Below are 18,391 nucleotides of genomic sequence, written 5' to 3' on the forward strand. Positions count from 1 at the left end.
GAAAAAAGTAAACTGTCCATGCCAATAGCACGCGGGAAGATTGACGGGCCATAAGGCTCCCAATCATAGCAGTTTTATGCTGCAATCAGCGCATGTACTGCAATCCCAGCAATCATCAGAAAGCCGGGCAAAGCAAGTATAACGTTCACAATTAATCTCCTTCGTAGAACAAGAACAAAGAAAACAATGCTTGGAAGCCTACGCTGTAAGAAGAAGAGAGGAAGTTTTGGCTTCCCAACTTGCACCCAGTTTAATAATAAATCAAAATTAATATTGCACGAGTTGCCGTGAACAAAATCTAATAAATATTGCAATGACTACTCTACGATTGGATGCAAGCAAACCTATAAAAAGTTTTTTTTTAAAAAAAAAATTGTTGGCAAACTATTGGCACGCTTAAATTAGCGTGAGATTGAAAAAACTAAATGTGGATTTTATTGAATAAACAAACCCTAGTATACATACATGCTTTGTTGCGATATCACCATGAAAAGGGGCTTGCTCCCAGCAAAAAAATCTCATTTTCAACATCTTTCACCCATTGACAGACCCTGTTGCAAGTCTCTATTGCCAAACCCTGCAAATTGAATACAATAAAAGAAGTTCAGCATCACATCTAAACTATCTGCCAAAAAGATACCAGGAACGATCATGGAATCCATTTGTAGAGTTATTTTAAGAAGCGCAGCCAGCAGAAAGATTTAGTCTCATCAAATGAGAAGGCAACATAATTGAGATAGAGTATATTGAATATTTTTTATGAAACAAGAATATATATTAGTGATAAAAAGAGAATACGCAATTTATTTGGAGTTGGAGAATAGGTCACCCTCCACACTATGAGGACATCAAAAGAAGACGTCGATAATAATAAGCTCGGCCTTTAGCCTTTCACAATTAATGATCCCAGAAGTTATCTGACATGCCCAAGAAAAATCTTGTTTGATAGCAGCTTATAAAGCTAGCCTTAGCTATGTGGCTGCATGGACCTAAGGTTTCTTGCCTCGATGAACATGATGGTTTATTCACTTCATTTTTAGAACGCAAAAGCCAAGAACTTCAGCAAATGTCAAACCTTGTCTGCAAGTGGATCGAATGCCGCATAAAGTTCAAAATCTGGGGTGACCCAACAGAGAAGAACTGTCACACAAAGTAGACACAATTTCACCATGAAAGTATTTTAAACAAGTAAAAATTGAAACATACATCAAGGAGCATGATTATGGTGTAGAATTCCAGATAGTGAAAAATGAGGTTTGCTTAACAAAATAACAAACAGAACAACAATAAAACTTAACTTTGCAAGATACGTAGCATTATTTTTCCAATTCTAAGTTATGTGCGCTATAATAAATGTCTTGGCCCATAAATCTACAGCCACTGCCAACTTGAAAGAATATCTATGCAAAATGCATATACAAAAGCAAGTCTAACAAGATGAGGCAACATATTCTTCATCTGAGCTTAGTACAGAGAAATGCTTACTAATGTATCTTCCATGGCTTCATAAACTATAGAGCATTTAAATACACATTGAAATTTTGTACTTTGTGATTATTTGATATGATCGAAATTTTAAAAAAATAATTTACCATAGTTTTCATCTCTTCTAAACTGAGTTTTGTGGGGCTCATTTCCATTATCGTGCATCGAAACATACAGTTTCTGGTAAGCTCTGTACAATCTGCAAAACAGGATTTTAGTTTTAAACTAATTCAGGTAACTGGGAATTTTCGAATAGTGCTCGCCTCCAAAAGGCCCCAAGGTTCCACAGCTTTACCTTTTCTGCTGTCCTGGACTATTAATTGGTGCTGAAAACTCAGAAGATATGTATTGATCCAGATAGATGCTGCGATATATGAAATGCCAAAGTCCAGCAGGACCACCAATCCCAACAGATGGTTCCTTGAATCTCTCAGGAGAATCGCTTGGCTGTTGATGCTGCCCTAAACGAGGAGAAACAGATCCAGAACGAGGAAATGGATCGCCAGGCAAATCCTCAACATGTATCCCACCATCCAGCATGGATCTCTGAACTTCGCTAAGAACATTCGACTTCAGAAGAACCATTTCAATACGAATCCTATAAAATTTGTCAAATTTTAAATTTTAGAGTCCCAAATAGAATGGAAGAGAAATAAAAAGAACCATTCGCTCATTTCATTAAAAAGCATATGGGGAAGAAAAACCGATTGCATACTGAAATTCAAATAGAAAATGCAAGGTAATTTCGAATTCTCTACCCCTTCCATGCCCCATAAAATAATTTCCTAACATTGTTGGAAATATGAAGTTATGAATAAGAAGCAAAATTTTATTGACCTCGACATAATTTCTATGATAAGAAAATTAAAACAAGTGATGACAATAGTAATGACTTGACACTAGTGGGATTATTTGTTTCCTTATTTTAAGGCTCTACTTGCAATGAGCATGAGCAATGTGCTTTTCAGCTAGTATTAACTAAAAAATCTTAGCCAAAATTATTTTTATTTATTTTAGTACAAGTAAATCCAAATGTCTAATTTATGATGAAAATATATATTATAAAGGTTCAGTCATTAGGAGACAATAAGAAGCTGCTCTGGTTATCACTTAAGTTGATGCTTTGGGAATTTATTGAAAGATGCATCAGTTGACTTTTCTTGTCCAAAAGAAAGTTACATTTTAGGCTATTATTCTATATCACATAGATTTTGATCATGTGAAACAAAAAAAACAAAAAGTTAGCAAACATGCATCTCCATATATTTCCTCTTTGGGAGACGAACAATCTATCATTCTTTCCTGTTCTCAACAATTCTCATGACTCAGATACCAGAATAAGGTCCCCTCCACTTCTCTCAATACAAAAATAGACAAGTCATTGAGTAAATTGGCAATCATCTTACCTGCAATCCTTAAGATGATAAAAGGCACCTGAACTAGTGGTAAGCAGCATCAAGTATGTATCAACCTACAACAAAATTAAGTTCATGTCAATTCCCATCAATTGCTATACAATTAGGACTATAAAAACACTATTAATGTGGACCAAACAATTGCAGTCATCGATTGTCTTCTACAATCACTGTCCAGAAAAACAAGGGTATGATGAATTTGCTCAAACAGAAATGCAGCTAAACCATGTTTCACTCACTTCAAGATAATGGACATAAGCATACAAAAAGGCCATTGGATTATATCTTGGCAGGCAAATTGGCGAGAAAGATTCAGATGTCCTGCATAAAGTCAAAAGAATGTCAGGCCACAGTTTCAAAAGAGAATTCAGAAATTCCATCTTTAGGTTAAGACAACAATAACAAGCATTAATGGAGAAGATAACTATGCCTTTTTTTTTTGCGGCGACTCTTGCATTTTCCAAGTTCTACTAAAAAAAAATTATGCAGTATTAAGCTCAATCATCCATCAGGACATAGAGCACATTTGTAATGGCAATGAAAATGAGAATAGCCTAGCAAAGTTGGAACTTGCAAGACAATGTATTAACTAAAGGATTTCTCAACAATGAGAGGACTATGAAACAACAAAAGTCCACTGAAAGTCAATTTTACTTGCCTAAATGATTCAGAAGACATTATAAAGTTGGAAAGTAACAGCATGTCATCAGGATGAAGAGAAGCTTTTTGAGCACCAACAAGACTAACGACCTGAAATTAAGCCCCAAGTCATAAACAGCTGTAGCATCTAAAGGAATTTCAAACTGGAAAATAAATGCAGTTTTTTAGAGATTGATGTTTCTAAAAGCCAAAAAAAAGGGGGGAAACAAGAACAATGGGGGAAAAGAGAAGGTATTAACTTTGTGTTTGCACATTAATATTGCAAAGAGGACACCAGAATCAGCAACATCTTGCAATATAGCACCTGCAGCTTGCCTCGTTGCATAAGCAAGGGGAAGACAAGTGTATGCATGAAGAAAAGTTGCTGGATTCCTGACAAGAGAAACAACAAAAACCCCATCAGCACCCTCCAATTTTAAATAGAGGTATAAAGACGTGCGCTTCGTATCTCATTTAACAACAAGAGGAAATGAAAACATCAGTCAAATAATTCATCAATAGAAAAAATAAGAAAATATCAGACAATTACGATCTTGTAAAGGGGAAGAAAAAGTGAATAAGAATTTCAACTCACTGATGGTCAATAACAAGAGAAATCAGAGAACCTCAAGAAATATGACCAAGGAAAACTAATGGTGAACAGAACCTCTATCATAGTTTACATATAACAAAATTGTCAAACTAAAATAGAGAGGATAGTTCAACTCAGAATGCTGCTTTGCTAGAAACCAGGGATGGCAACCGAACCTGATGGAAATCCACCTGAACCGACTTAAATGGGTGTTTTCTTTTAGGATAGCTGTTGTTTCATATCAGACATGGATACCCAAAATTCATACTTGTTAGGTAATGGATAGGGTATGAATATTGCTAAAAACTAACTTGAAACCCAATCCAAATCTGACCTGAAATATATTGGCATACATATGTAAAAGATATTTGCCGTTTTACCATACAACACACACCCCGAATATATATATATATATACACACACTTTTTATTTTCATATTAGATAATAAGTAGTGCTGGGGTAATGGGTATTTGAAATCCGATGAGTTAGGTATGGATATCCAATTTCCTTACATTTTGGGTAATGGGTGGGTGGGGTATTGATATTGGTCTTGGTTCCAGATGTGGATATAGATATATTAAAAACCCAACCCATAGGCACATATTGCCATCCCTAGCACTTACCAATCCATGCAGTTGGTCACTGAATCTCGTTGTTAGCTACTTAATGGTAATAATTAATAGATATTAGAATTTCTCGATATAGTATAAAGAACAAAACAAGTACAAATCATACCTTTTGAGTATAGGTTATTTAAACTTAGCAAACTTAGTTCTTATTAACAAAGTTTTTTGGGTAGGTATAATATATACTAGTTTTATAAGGTTGATATTTTGTCTTTATCACATTTCTTGTATTACAAAGTACAAGAGAATGATTTGCATTTTTGTCATGTTGTTCATTAAAATGTACAACAAAGTGTTTTTTCTTTAGGTTATGGGGTTTAAAGTAGAGAAGTCTTAATTAATAAATTTGATCTATGGGATAGGCCCTCGCGAAATCAACAAGCCAATGAAAAAAAGTACTCCAACCACCTGAAGCAGAGATATTTTTTTATTTTCCTACACCAGCAAAAGGAGCCATGCGGAAAGAGTAGAGAACGAACCAACTTAATGAATGGATGAGAGATGAGAAGACAACATCTGTTCCTCCAAGCAATGGCGTCATATCAAACTTTGGATTTTTCTCAAAACATCTATTAACTGACTTTGTTAAAATGAGTATCATCTGCATCCATTTTGAGGAAAACATGAGAAAATATGAAGATCATGAGAGTTTTTGATCTATTTAAGAAAATGTAAGAAAATAATAAAAAAGGTAACACATAGAAAAGTGAAGTAGTGGAATTAATTGCTACCTGACCATAAATAAGTTCTAATTGCCCCTTCAACGATTCATATGGCTCTTCCGTGCAGCTGATGCAAACCAGGTAAATTGGTCCTTTCACGAGAAAAACCACCTGAACCCAAAAAGAAACATTCAGAGTTTGCAAGTCGGTCAATTCAGTAGATCTCTCTCATGCTCCTAATTAGAAATCCTATTACTCCAAAAGGAAGATGAAAGTAATAAAATAGGTTTGTTTGCATTAGATCCTCTTCATTTTTTCACTAACCAATGAGCTTCGAGAAGATACTTCCACAAAACACCAGCATGATTGTAGAAACTGCTATGAAAACCTTGGAGTAACATCTTAACTTGGAGCTATTTGAAATCATCTCCTAAAATTAAGGGGCTATTCTTTTATTTTTCTTAATAATTGAAAAAAAAATTGAATGAGCTTACCCAAATTAAAATAACAGGAGAACAAAAATTGTGCTACTTTATAATCCAGGTCGCAAAGAACAAAGGATTGATTAGAACATGAAGAATAAGAATATTTTTTTAAGGCCATATGATAAAATATAAACAAACCTGGTGTTTTCCTGCCCTAACCAATTTGATACGATCCCCCCTGAAAGGCAAATAATGAATAAATATATTAAAGTCCTCAATAGAACGGACTTCAGATTAATAGCAATTCAAAGGATGTTCATGGCAAAAAATGAGAGTTCACAAGTTCATCCATGTACCCATTCTCCACGAATGAAATTATGGCCTGCAGTGTAGCTGAAAATCCTGCTAGCTTGTGTTCATCTCCATATCTGGAGTTAAATAAGAGAATTTGATCAGGAAAGCAAACATTGAAACAAAAGGTGATAGATTACACTATTGTTGTTTGCATCACTATGAATAAGAATTGTGTACTTCCTGATGTGAACATTTGGAACAAACCTGGAATATATTGGTTTTCCAGAATGACTCAACATAAAAAAATGCTTCTTCCTTTTCCTCCATGATATGGAAGCATCATCCTGCACTTCATTTATTAATCAAACAGGATGTAATATTGCACAAGTCCTCTTTTTATCATGTACAATGGTAGGTAAAAACAGTAAGCATACATGGTTGAAAAATCCGAAATATGCTTAACCATTGAACGATTCCAATGTCGATCACTGGTGTCTGATAAACAAGATTCAAATAATGCACAATACATGCATGTGTCCCTAAGGCTCCTATTATCTACTTTCTATCTTCTACTTTTCTTATGATAAGTACTTTTGTTTCTTTCCTCTACAAATCATGTCTTTGTACCATGATACTAAAAATAATCTCTCCTTCATTTAATAAATAATTGCCATATTGGCACAATGCACAAGACTGGCTTTTCAAAAGAATCATATAAGGCTAAAATAATATTGAAACTTCAATTTGAAGATGAAAACATAGGCAAATTGATGTAGGAAGAATAGGTAACAGGTAGCATAATAATTCTAGATATTAGAATTAGTTCCTCCATGATAAGGGTGCATAAGAAAAATCTACCGGTAGAGGAAAACAGCAGAAAACTGAAATTACAGCAGAATAATGGCTAAGCAAGAATAGAATTGAAGTTTGAACAAGATAATTAGGGTTTAGGGTTCATAAGAAACCTCTAAGTTTGAACTCCAATTGGCGAGGTATTTTCAAAAGTTAAAAGAGAAGAGAGATGCGGGGTAGTCAGGCTTGGAAAAGAGGCAACTAAAGATCCGATTGAGAACTCTGCATTGGTTGCCGCTGATGTAAATGCGAGCAAGATTATTGCAAAACAATACAAATCTTGCATGTAGTGTGACTACTATGTTAAGTCATGCCATACACAGGAAACCTGTTGGAAACTTCATGGAAAGCCACCTACTTGGAAAAGCAGCAGACCTGATGACAAACCCAACAATGTGGTTCCTGCAGCATATGAAGCTAAGAAAAGCCTTTTTAGTAAAGAGCAGATGGACCAAATTATGAAACTACTAAAGTCCAATTCACCATCTGGTATTCCTAGTGTTTCTTTGGTTCAAATAGGTAGTCATCCCCGCGCTTTATCTCGTTGTTAAAATTTTGCTTCTTGGATCATTGATTCAGATGCATCGAATCATATGACTAGTCATTCCCATTAATTTACAAATTAATTAACATGTCTTGGTAATGAGAAAATCAAATTTGTAGTTTCTCTCACCTTTTGCAGGGAAAGAGTTGGTAACAATTTTTTAGTATAAATCATAAATTTGTCCTTCATGTTCCTAAAATTGCCTGCAATCTTATGTCTATGAGTAAACTAACCAAAGATTGCAACTGCTTGTTATTTTTTATGATTTTATATGTATATTTCAGGGCTGGAGCTCGGGGCAGATGATTAGTAGTGCTAGGATGATCGATGAACTTTACCACCTTGATGACAACTTCTTCGATAATAAAAAAGCTCGAGGCTTTAGAAATACAAGTTCTATTCATGAACAAATAATGCTTTGGCATCTTAAACTAAGACATCCCAAATTTCTCTATCTTAATCATTTATTTCTTGAGTTGTTTAAAAAATTAAATTGTTTATCTTTTCAATGTGAAAGTTGTCATTTATTAAAAAACCAACGTGCTATATATCCTTCAAAACCCTATCATGCTTCAAAACCAATTTATTTAATTCATAGAGATGTGTGGGGCCCTTCAAAGATCACTATTGTATCTGGAAAAAAATAATTTGTCACATTTATAGATGATGACACAAGATTATGTTAAGTTTATTTGATAAAGGAAAAATATAAGGTAGTAACAATGTTTAAAGATTTTTACCAAATGATAGAAAACCAAGATCATATAAAGGATTAACATACTTCATTTTGGTAATGGAACATAATACTTTAATGAGTGTTTAGGAAAAAAAATTTAAGGCAAGGGAAATTCAACATCAGTCTACATGTCGTAACACTCAACAAAATGAAATTGTTGAGAGAAAAAATAAGCATTTACTAGAAGTAGCTCGTGCCATAATGTTTTCTATGAATATTCCAAAATATTATGGGGTGAAGTTTTTTTTTGTGACATCCTATTTGATATTGCTTAAAAAAATCTTTTCCTGATACACGAATACAATCTGATTTGCTAATTAAAGTTTTTGGTTGCACAGTCTTTGTTCACATACTAAACAAATTCAAATTTAAACTTGATCCTAGAGCTAAAAAATGTGTTTTCATCATATAAACCTCAAACAAAAGAGAATACAAATGTTACAATCCTCAAACCAAAAAATTCATGTAAGTATCGATATTTCTTTTATAGAAAATCAACCTTACTTTACCAAGAATCATATTCAAGGGGAGAAACAACTGAAAGATGACGATTTTAGGGGCATGTATGTTCCATTACCTAATACAATTATGGATATTACTATTTTTTCAACATCACAATCTTAGGAAAATAATGTTCATGATATTGAAGCAACTGAAAATACAAGTAAATAATTGTCAAGTGTAAGTGTATTGCAAATAGGAGAAGTACTACAAAAAGACCAAACTGATCCAAATACCAAGCTTCAAGTTTATACTTGAAGAAGAACTCATGAGAAAAGTAAAGACCTACCTCTCATCCCAACACAAGATCAACCAAATTCACCAAGAGATGGTCCCAAGAATATTCCAGGTATTCCTATTTCTATTTCTACTTTTATTGTTCCTTCTAAATGAGCCTATAGACCTTGACATTTCCATAGCTATTAGAAAGGAGTCTGATCATGTACTATCCATCCCATTGCTAAATATTTATCTTATCAAAAACTTTCTAATAATCATAGAGCTTTTATCTTTAAGATATCTCAATTGTTTATTCCTGGAAATATTCAAGAAGCTCTAGGTAATCTGAATTAGAAGTTATAAGTCATGGAAGAAATGAATGCTCCAAACAAAAATGGCACTTGGGAAGCCGTTGACTTGCCAAGGAAAAATAAGAAAGTAGGGTGCAAAAGGATGTTTACGATTAAATGCAAAACTAATGGAAGCATATAAAGGTACAAGGTAAGGCTTGTAGCAAAAATATTAACACAAACAAATGCCATTGACTATCAAGATACATTTGCTCTAGTAATCAAAATAAACTAAATTTGGGTGTTATTATCCTTAGCAATGAATTTCAACTTCAACTGGCTCTTACATCAGTTGAACATTAAAAATGCTTTTCTAAATGAAGACTTGGAAGAGGAAGTCTTTATGAGCATACCACCAAGGTTTCAAGAGGGAATTAACATTCATAAAGCCTGCAGACTAAAAATGTCTTTATATGGCCCCAAGCAATCTCCTAGAGCATGGTTTAAACGCTTTGGAAAGGCTATACAACATCATGGTTATGTCAAAGTCAAGCAGATCATACCATGTTTTATAAACATTCAAAAACAGGTAAAATTGCTATATTGATTGTTTATATGGATGACATATTCCTGACAGGTGATGACAATGTCAAGCTAAAAAGATTTAAGAAGAAACTTGTTGATAATTTTGAGATCTGGGATTTGGGTGCTTTAAAATATTTTCTTGGAATGGAATTTGCTAGATCTAAGAAAAGTATATTTGTCGATCAACATAAATATCTACTTAATTTAGTTGTTGGGATGCAAAGCAGTTAAAACACCAATTGAAGCCAACTTGAAGCTCCATCCTGCCAAAACTAAAAAAGTGGTGAATCGAGAGCAATACCAAAGACTTATGGCATATTAATTTATTTGGCCCCGACACACTCGGATATAGCCTTTGTAGTAAGTATGGTCAGCCAATTCATGCATTACTTTGATGTCGTTAATAGAATCTTGAGGTTTGTTGTTTAAGAAACATGAACATTTACATTTAGAAGTATATACCGACGCAAATTTGACTGGAGGTGCAACTGATAGAATATCAACTTTTGGTTATTGCATCTATGTTGGAGGGAATTTAGTTACTTGGCAAATCAAAAAACAAAGTGTTGTGGCAAGGAGTAGTGTAAAAGCTAAGTTTAGAGCAATTGCACATAGGATTTGTAAAATTATATGGATTAAAAGGTTTTTAAAAGACTTGAAGATTCTTAACTCATCACACTCTAAGAATAAGACAGCCATCTCAATTGCTCATAATTCGGTTTTTCATGATAAAACAAAGCATGTGGAAGTCAAGAAGCACTTTATCAAAAAAAAGATTGGCAGTGGAATGATTTGCATGTCATATGTTCCAACCACCAAGCAAGTTGTTGATATACTTAAAAGGGACTTCACAAGAAACAATTTGACTACTTAATCAACAAACTGACAATGGAAGATATCTTCAAGTCAACTTGAAGGGGAGTATTGTAAAATAAAATAAAATTATATTAAGTTGTCTATAAATTTGGTGGTATTGTGTTTGGTACTGCAGTAGCTGTTGTGGTTGTGGTTGTGGTTTGAAAAAAGTTGTTTTATAAAAAGTACTTTTAGTTGAGGTTGGTTTGATATTTATATATGTTTGGTTAAAACTATGGTTAAACAAAAAGTAGTTTAATGTGTTTGGTTAAAAAATTGTTTTTCAAATTGAGGTCATAAAATAATTAATATATATATATATATTGATGGTTTTTAATTTAAATATTGTAGATTTAACTATTGTTATTACATGATGAAATAAATAATACTTTATATAAAATATTTTTTATTGTTCCATTAAACTATCTACAATTCCATCAAGTATGAAATACATCCGACAAGGACTGCAGTTTTCTTGGTTTATTAAGAACTCAACAACATCAGGTAAAATATAATTCGGAACAAAATTAGGATTGCGATCAAATTCTGCAAATGTTACGTCATCAAGCGATCTCCGTCTAATTTATGTAGTGTCATTGAATAATATTTAAAACTAGTTTTTCGAATAAAACACAATTAAAAATTAAAAATAATTTTATTTTACTGGGTCGGACCCAGTTCAATGTATTTTTAGCTTTGGACCGGACCCGGTCCGGCTGGCACGTGAACAGTGGAGCATGCCTCCACTGTTCAGTGATTTCTCCACGCGCAAGAAGCAGCAAAATACAGCTTTTGGTAAACTTGCGGCACAGCCTTAATAAATGGAGGGTCCTACCAAAAAAATTTGTGTTTCTTACTTAACAAAACAAGAAAAACTGTGGTTGTGAGCGAACCTCGCCCGCAGCCACAATACCAAAGTGGTCTTTTGGTATTGTGGCTGCGAGTAAGGTTCACTCGCAGCCACAGTTTTTCTTGTTTGGTTAAGCAAAAGCCACAATTGTTTTTGGTAGGACCCATCATTTATTAAGGTTATGCTGCAGGTTTACCAGAAGCTGTATTTTGCTGCTTCTTACGCACGGAGAAATCACTGAACATGTAGCCATGCTCCACTGTTCACGTGAACAGTGGATCATGGCTACACTGTTCAGTGAACAGTGGAGGCATGCTCCACTATTCAAGTGCCGGTCGGACCGGGTCCGGTCCAAAGCTAAAAATGCATTGAACCGGGTCCGCCCAGTAAACTAATAAAAACAAAAATTTATTTTTTATTTTTAATTGTGTTTTATTCAAAAAACTAGTGTTAAACATTATTCAATGACACTACATAAATTAGACGGAGATCGCTTGATGACGTAGCATTTGCAGAATTTGATCGCAATACCAATTTTGTTCTTGATGATATTTTACCTTGTTGGATTAGGAGTACTAGCATGTTTATATAATGGTTATGTAATCAATTTCTTAATCACAGTTGAAGAATAAAATTACAGCACTTTGCTTTTGATTGGCGTGACTCCTAAGAACCTTAGGTGTGAAGCTTACGTTTTTCTATCCTCTAGGTGTAACTCCTAGAAACCCTATTACGGTATATTTGTGATGAATAAAAGTTTTCCTCCAATTTCCAAAGCGAAACAAAAATTAAAAAATAAGTCAACAGATCAATAATTCTAGTATGAAGAAAAAAATTTAACCTTGTGAAGGAAGGAAAAATATTTTCTTGGTACTACTAACCTATAATACACATCACTTAACCACTTGCACCACCACCCCACCCCACCATCACCGGCCACACCACCAACCACAACCACTAGTCATCGTCGTTATCGTTGTCATTGTCATTGCCGCTATCACCATCTCCATGTCCACCACCAACATCACCACTACCACAACAACCATTATCGTACAACCACCACCAGTACTATTACTACAACAACCACCACAACAAATGCTACCATCATAACTACCACCACTATCATCACTATTTCTATCACGAGCATCATAGCTTTTCCCATCTTACTACCATTAATGAAAAAAATATTTTCCTTGATACATCCAAACAATAGAAAATAACTCATTTTTCAAGAAAAAATATTCTTAATATAGGAAAATATTTTCCACAAAAAAAAAATGAACCCTTTGCAATCACCACAACAAATGCTACCATCATAACTATCATCACTTTTTCTATCATGAGCATCATAGCTTTTCCCATCTTACTACCATTAATGAAAATAATATTTTCCTTAATACATCCAAACAATAGAAAATAACTCATTTTTCAGGAAAAAATGTTCTTAATATAGGAAAATATTTTCCACAAAAAAAAAATGAACCCTTTGCATGACTAATAGTTTCTACAATTTTCAGCAACTTAAGTCCTATGTTCCAATCATCAAACAACCTCCATTGAATTCCTAAAAATACACACGTTTAGGTCCATTCAATCCTATCGTTATTAACCATCAAAAGATCACTATTTACAGCCTCTAAAACAGCCCTAAATTTCAGATCCAGAATAGCCCCCTAGGCTGTCCTGCATCACAATGGTGAGTGAAATTCAGTGACCCTTGGTTCCTGTTCTATTTCTTCTTCTATTAGAACATATTCCCACTATTTTAAAACACAAGAGAATCCTCAAATTTAGGTTACATGGTTTCAAACGCATGCATTTTAAAGAACATTGCTGAACAAACTCAGTCAAGTTTGGCAAACAACTTAAGCAAAAACTACTTTGCACATTTTCTTTTTTTCCTGAATAAAATCTTCTGTTATCTTAAGCAAAGCAAGCAAAAACATATATTTTGAAGGAGATTTTTTTTTACAATATTGACTTGTAAAAAGAAAGGCCGCCAAACTGATTTTTGGTCTACATGTCATCACCAAGATTTAAAAGTATCTATGATGCTTTTTCCCATAGCTAGAAATGTAAAAACGAACAAAAAAAGCAAAGCAAAGGTCACTCAGCAGCCAGCACCATTGCCTGAAAAATCTACCTAAAAGTAAAAAAAAATCCATCCCTGACGGAGACTAAATTTTTTGCATCCACACAGGCCATGCAAATAGGTCAAGAAACAAAGTCCCGTAGTCTTATTATGAGACTCTGTTAACCACAATGCCAGTGCATACTTATGCATAGAAAACAAAACTTATACTCGATAACAAAAACCGGCAATTCCCATAACTAATTTTTCTTTTTTCAACAGATTCACAAATCAAATTTTAGAAATTCTAGCAGTTGAAGGCGTGGAACTGAAGCAAAGTTCAATCTGTTAAAATTCAGCTATCATAAATTCAAATTCACATTATCATCAGTTATTAATGCAAAGAATAAAAAACCAAAAGAGTACCTCATTGACATGTCGTTTACCAGGCAACCAGGCAGCTTGCGAATCAAAAACCCCATCGATACCACCATTATTTGCAACCTCGTGTATATCATCATCATCACTAGCGCCACTGCTCCCTCTCTCGCCAGCGTATCCACTGCTGCTAGGGCTGGAAGGCCCGTCCACTTCTACCTCAGAGTTCGTCCGCCTCCACACAGCACTGGTGACGTCGCCACCGTCAATTCTGTCATCTTGATCATGGCTCATTTCTTGGCGATTATAGCTGTTTTCACTCAGCGATTCGTGCTCTCCTTCTTCCTGTGCTACAGCGTCGTCCTTTTGTATGATGGTGCTATCGGATCCTTGTTCGAGTTTTAGGGATTTGAATTGGTTATCAAAAGGGTTAGGGCTGGGATCGTCAGCGTAAGAGGAGCTGGAATCGGATGAGGACATATTTGGAATTTCAGTAATTGCGAGTTGGCTTTAGTTAAACTTGGGGATTTGACAAGAAAATATAGTTGTTTGCCCAAAGAGGAAGAGGAGACTGGAGAGGGATTTTTATTTTTTTCTTTTTGGGTGTGTGGATTGTTTGGTAGCTGAGCTCCTCTACCAGTCTTTCTTTCTTTTTTTTGGTTTGATTCAATGTCTCTGCAATTCAGTGTCGTTGGTGCGCGAGAGAGGGACCAGTAGGTGGATTACTTGGATCCAACGTTATTTGTCTCGGGTCTTCTCCACCCTGAACGGGTATGATCATTCTCTGATAAATACCAAAAAAGGGCATTATTGTAATCTTATAAACTATGTAACCATAGAAAAGCTCTGATAGGAAGATCACGGGTTAACGTGGAATGCAAACAATGCTCTGTTTTTTTCAACTCTAGTTTTTTTTTTTTTTTTATCCTTGTAGTACTAATTTGATAGCCAATTTAAGTGAATTTGGTGAAATATGGCAAGATTTAATAATAGGGAATCAAAATAAAAAAGATGGAGAAAATAAGTAGTTGTTCAAAAAATTGACATGAAAAGTCACTTTCATAGTTAATGTTTTTAAATAATAAATTTTTGATCCCTTTACATTTTAAAATTTTTATTTTTGCTTCAAACTTTATTTTTTTGATTTTTGGTTTAAGAGATGAGAAAGAGAATTACTAGATTCTAATAATGAAAAAAAAGTCTTGACTAACACTGATTTAGACTATAAAACAAGTCAGTTTTGGTATCTAAAAGTTTTGTTAGATGAAGAGAGTTCCACTAGGATGTTTTTTGGTATTGATATTGCTTGAAATGGTAGATTTGAGCTCGAGAAAGTTTTTTTTATTTAAATTTATTTTGGATTTTTGAACTAACTTTAAGGTTATTTAAGGCCATAAATGGATTTATCAAGGTTTTTTATGATGTTTTATAGGTGTTTTGGATAAAAATAGATTGAAAATCAAAATTTTAGGCATGAAAGAACTATACCATGATTTTTTGACGACCCTCTAGTAATCGGATTTTAGTGTTGTAAACGAAGCGTCATCTTTCTTTTAATATAAAAAAATTAAGTGACTTTGACCCAGTGATCATATCTTTTTTTGATGGGTCAGGCACTCAGGCCCATGCACCCACTTGGCCTATTTTGTTTTTTTTTTTTTTTACATTTTACACTTTGGTCTTTTTAAATAAATTGACTATAAAATAATTCAAAATGTTTTTTGTTAGATACCTTTGAAATTCTTTTTCTAATCATAACCCTTTTATATTAGTGAGCATTCTTTTTTGTACAATATTTCATAATTATTTTGTTTTAGATTTCATTTAATCGTTGTTTTTTTATTAAATATTTCTCGATCTTTTATTCTCTTTCATGATATTTTATAACATTACCCGATGTTCTTTTTTCTACATCCCTCCATGGTGGTTTTTACTCCAAAAAAAAATTAACACACAACAAAAAAAATTATTGCTGCTACAAAAGAAGTTGCTAGTGGCTATACTTATTTTCTAAAAAATAAATTATTCAACCCATGACAGAGCACGAACTAATAAACTACTTTTTACAACATTTTAAAAGAGAAACACCACCTCCACTTAACACTTCTCTCCTAGATGAATCCATTGATATCAAAATTGTTCTTTTTGATGGTCGAATGTGGTCGATTAACCTCTTTTTCTCCCCTCTTTTATTTTCCCGCTATTCTTTCTTTCCTTTCAAATTCCAAGGACTAATGTACATAAAAAAGATAAATTGTAAGACTGAAATGTGAAGCTCTAAAAAAGGACAAAAAATAAAAAAGTAAAAATCTTAAGGACCAAATTGTAGTTTTCCATGTCCCATAAAATAGTAAAAAATGAATAAAGAGAGCTGTTTTATTTGTATTAAAATTGATTTATGTTATTTTATTTTTTTTAATTGATAAAAGTTAATCTTGTTTAGTAAAATTGAATATTAATTTAATACCGAGATATCTTTTAACATTAAAAATACGATGTAGCATACAAATCAAAATAAATTATAAAAATTAATGTAGAAAGATGAAATTAAAAGTCTTTTTAATATTCTAAACAAATAATTATTTGAGAACTAAAAAAACAAATTAAAAAAAATCTAAAACTAAGAAAGAACCATGTTAAAAAATAATTAAATAATCAAAATGAATAATTATTTGAGAAAAAAAGAAGAAGAAAGGGATTATACTTACCTTATTTGTTTTTACATTTTAAAACTGTTTTTAAAAAAATTAAATTGAATTTTATTTTTTTATTTCAAATTAATATTTTTTTTAATGTTTTTAGATCATTTTAATATACTAATATCAAAATAATTTTTTAAAAAATAAAAAATATTATTTAAATATAATTTTAAATAAAAAATATTTTACAAAACAACAAGTAGAAATCATAAATACAATCTTCATTTCATTGTTTTCTTTAAGTTTATTGTGTAATAATATAATATAATATTCGAAGACAAGGACCAGTTCGTGGTCGCCGGTGGTTTTCTCACCTACCCCAAGTATTCCCAAAACGTCCCCAGCTCCCTCCCCTCGCAATTTTAACTTACAAAACACTGAAAATAAACATCCCGCCGGCCAAAAGAAAATATATCAAAATGTTCAAATAAAAATTAAACACAAAAAAAATGCCTTAACAAAAAACATCTCAATTCTTCATTCCATTTTCGTGCACAATCTCGAAGAAGTTAGCACATGACAGGAAAAAAAAAACTACCACACCGAAGACGTCCGAAAAAAATACACTACAATTGACTATTCAAAAATGGAGCAATTCCATCTATCACATACGTATTCTAACGTAAGAAATTCCTTTCTCTCTCTGTGTAAAAATGAAAAATCCCCGTTGTTATTTTCTCAAAAAGACCTCAAATTTGTTTTTTCCCCTCTTTTCAGTCTTGGAAGCCAGTTTTTTCCCAAATTGCATTTCTGACCCTACTAAGATCCCTCCCTTTCAAAGTCCTCCCTATCCCTTCATGAACCGAGAAGGATGCGATCCTTGACCTAGCCATCTGCCTCACCAATAACTCGTGAGGTGGGACCCTCACCCCGCCATCAAAACAATCATCACCGTCCACATCATCATCAACATCACCACGATCATCAACAACGTCAGATCCCCTTCGGTACTCGTTCTTCAATATCCTCGACCAGTCCGGTATATTCACCGGCAGCGACGACGGTTTTCCGCCTATTTTTTCCCTGGAATCTGTCGGTCTACAGGAAGCGGCGGCGGAAGTTGACTTCTTGACGAGTCGCGGACTGAGGACGGGCTTGCGGCAGTCGGGCGAGATAGAGAGAGTAGTGGTGTGGTGGTAGATGTCGGACTCGTCGAGTTCGAAGGGTGAGTCGTGAGAGAGTTGCGCATGGTGTTTGAGGTCAGTTGAAAGGAATCGGTACTTTTGTCTGGCAAAATAGCTGTTGCTGGTGGCCATTTCGAAAGAATGGAGGAGTTGTGGTTAGGGGATATTGATCTACTTTTATAGAGCTTGGTTGAATAATGGTTAGGGGATATTTTAATGTTTTTTATAGATATATAAAAATAAATTTTATTTGATAAAAAAATCATTTTAATTTTTTAATTCAATTAGTTTTTATAGAAATATATTAAAATGATATATTTTTATATTTAAAAAATTATTTTTAAAATTAATATATTAAAAAAATTAAAAAAAATGTTTTAAAATTTGAGGGGCCTAAACAGCGCCATAAAGCATATCGCCAATTTCCTGTTTCTTCAATGAGGTTTAAGGTATTAGTATTTTACATTCAGAACCTGCATTTTATTTAAATCTGACCTCATTTATCATCGGATTAATGATTAGTCATTGTATTTGGCAACTACCTCTTTT

The 18,391-nt window shown here is 33.5% G+C and overlaps 2 protein-coding genes across 2 annotated transcripts; both read right to left on the reverse strand.

Moving 5' to 3' along the window:
- Positions 1-249: 249 nt before the first annotated feature.
- LOC133699274 (vacuolar fusion protein MON1 homolog) lies at positions 250-14,785 on the reverse strand. The gene is made up of 14 exons (XM_062122476.1): positions 14,068-14,785; positions 6,403-6,482; positions 6,201-6,272; positions 6,043-6,082; positions 5,489-5,590; positions 5,237-5,358; positions 3,800-3,932; positions 3,559-3,650; positions 3,140-3,221; positions 2,892-2,956; positions 1,781-2,083; positions 1,593-1,684; positions 1,076-1,140; positions 250-577 (listed from the first exon to the last, which is right to left on the reverse strand). Exons 1-14 carry the CDS (start codon positions 14,497-14,499, stop codon positions 482-484), a joined length of 1,776 nt encoding a protein of 591 aa, XP_061978460.1. The 5' UTR covers positions 14,500-14,785; the 3' UTR covers positions 250-481.
- Positions 14,786-17,168: 2,383 nt separating this feature from the next.
- LOC133698784 (protein S40-4-like) lies at positions 17,169-18,040 on the reverse strand. The gene has a single exon (XM_062121848.1). The coding sequence runs from the start codon at positions 17,972-17,974 to the stop codon at positions 17,432-17,434; it is 543 nt and encodes a 180-aa protein (XP_061977832.1). The 5' UTR covers positions 17,975-18,040; the 3' UTR covers positions 17,169-17,431.
- Between the last annotated feature and the right edge of the window lie 351 nt (positions 18,041-18,391).

The sequence above is a fragment of the Populus nigra genome, chromosome 7 (genome assembly GCF_951802175.1).
Source record: "Populus nigra chromosome 7, ddPopNigr1.1, whole genome shotgun sequence".
Taxonomy (NCBI): Eukaryota; Viridiplantae; Streptophyta; class Magnoliopsida; order Malpighiales; family Salicaceae; genus Populus; species Populus nigra.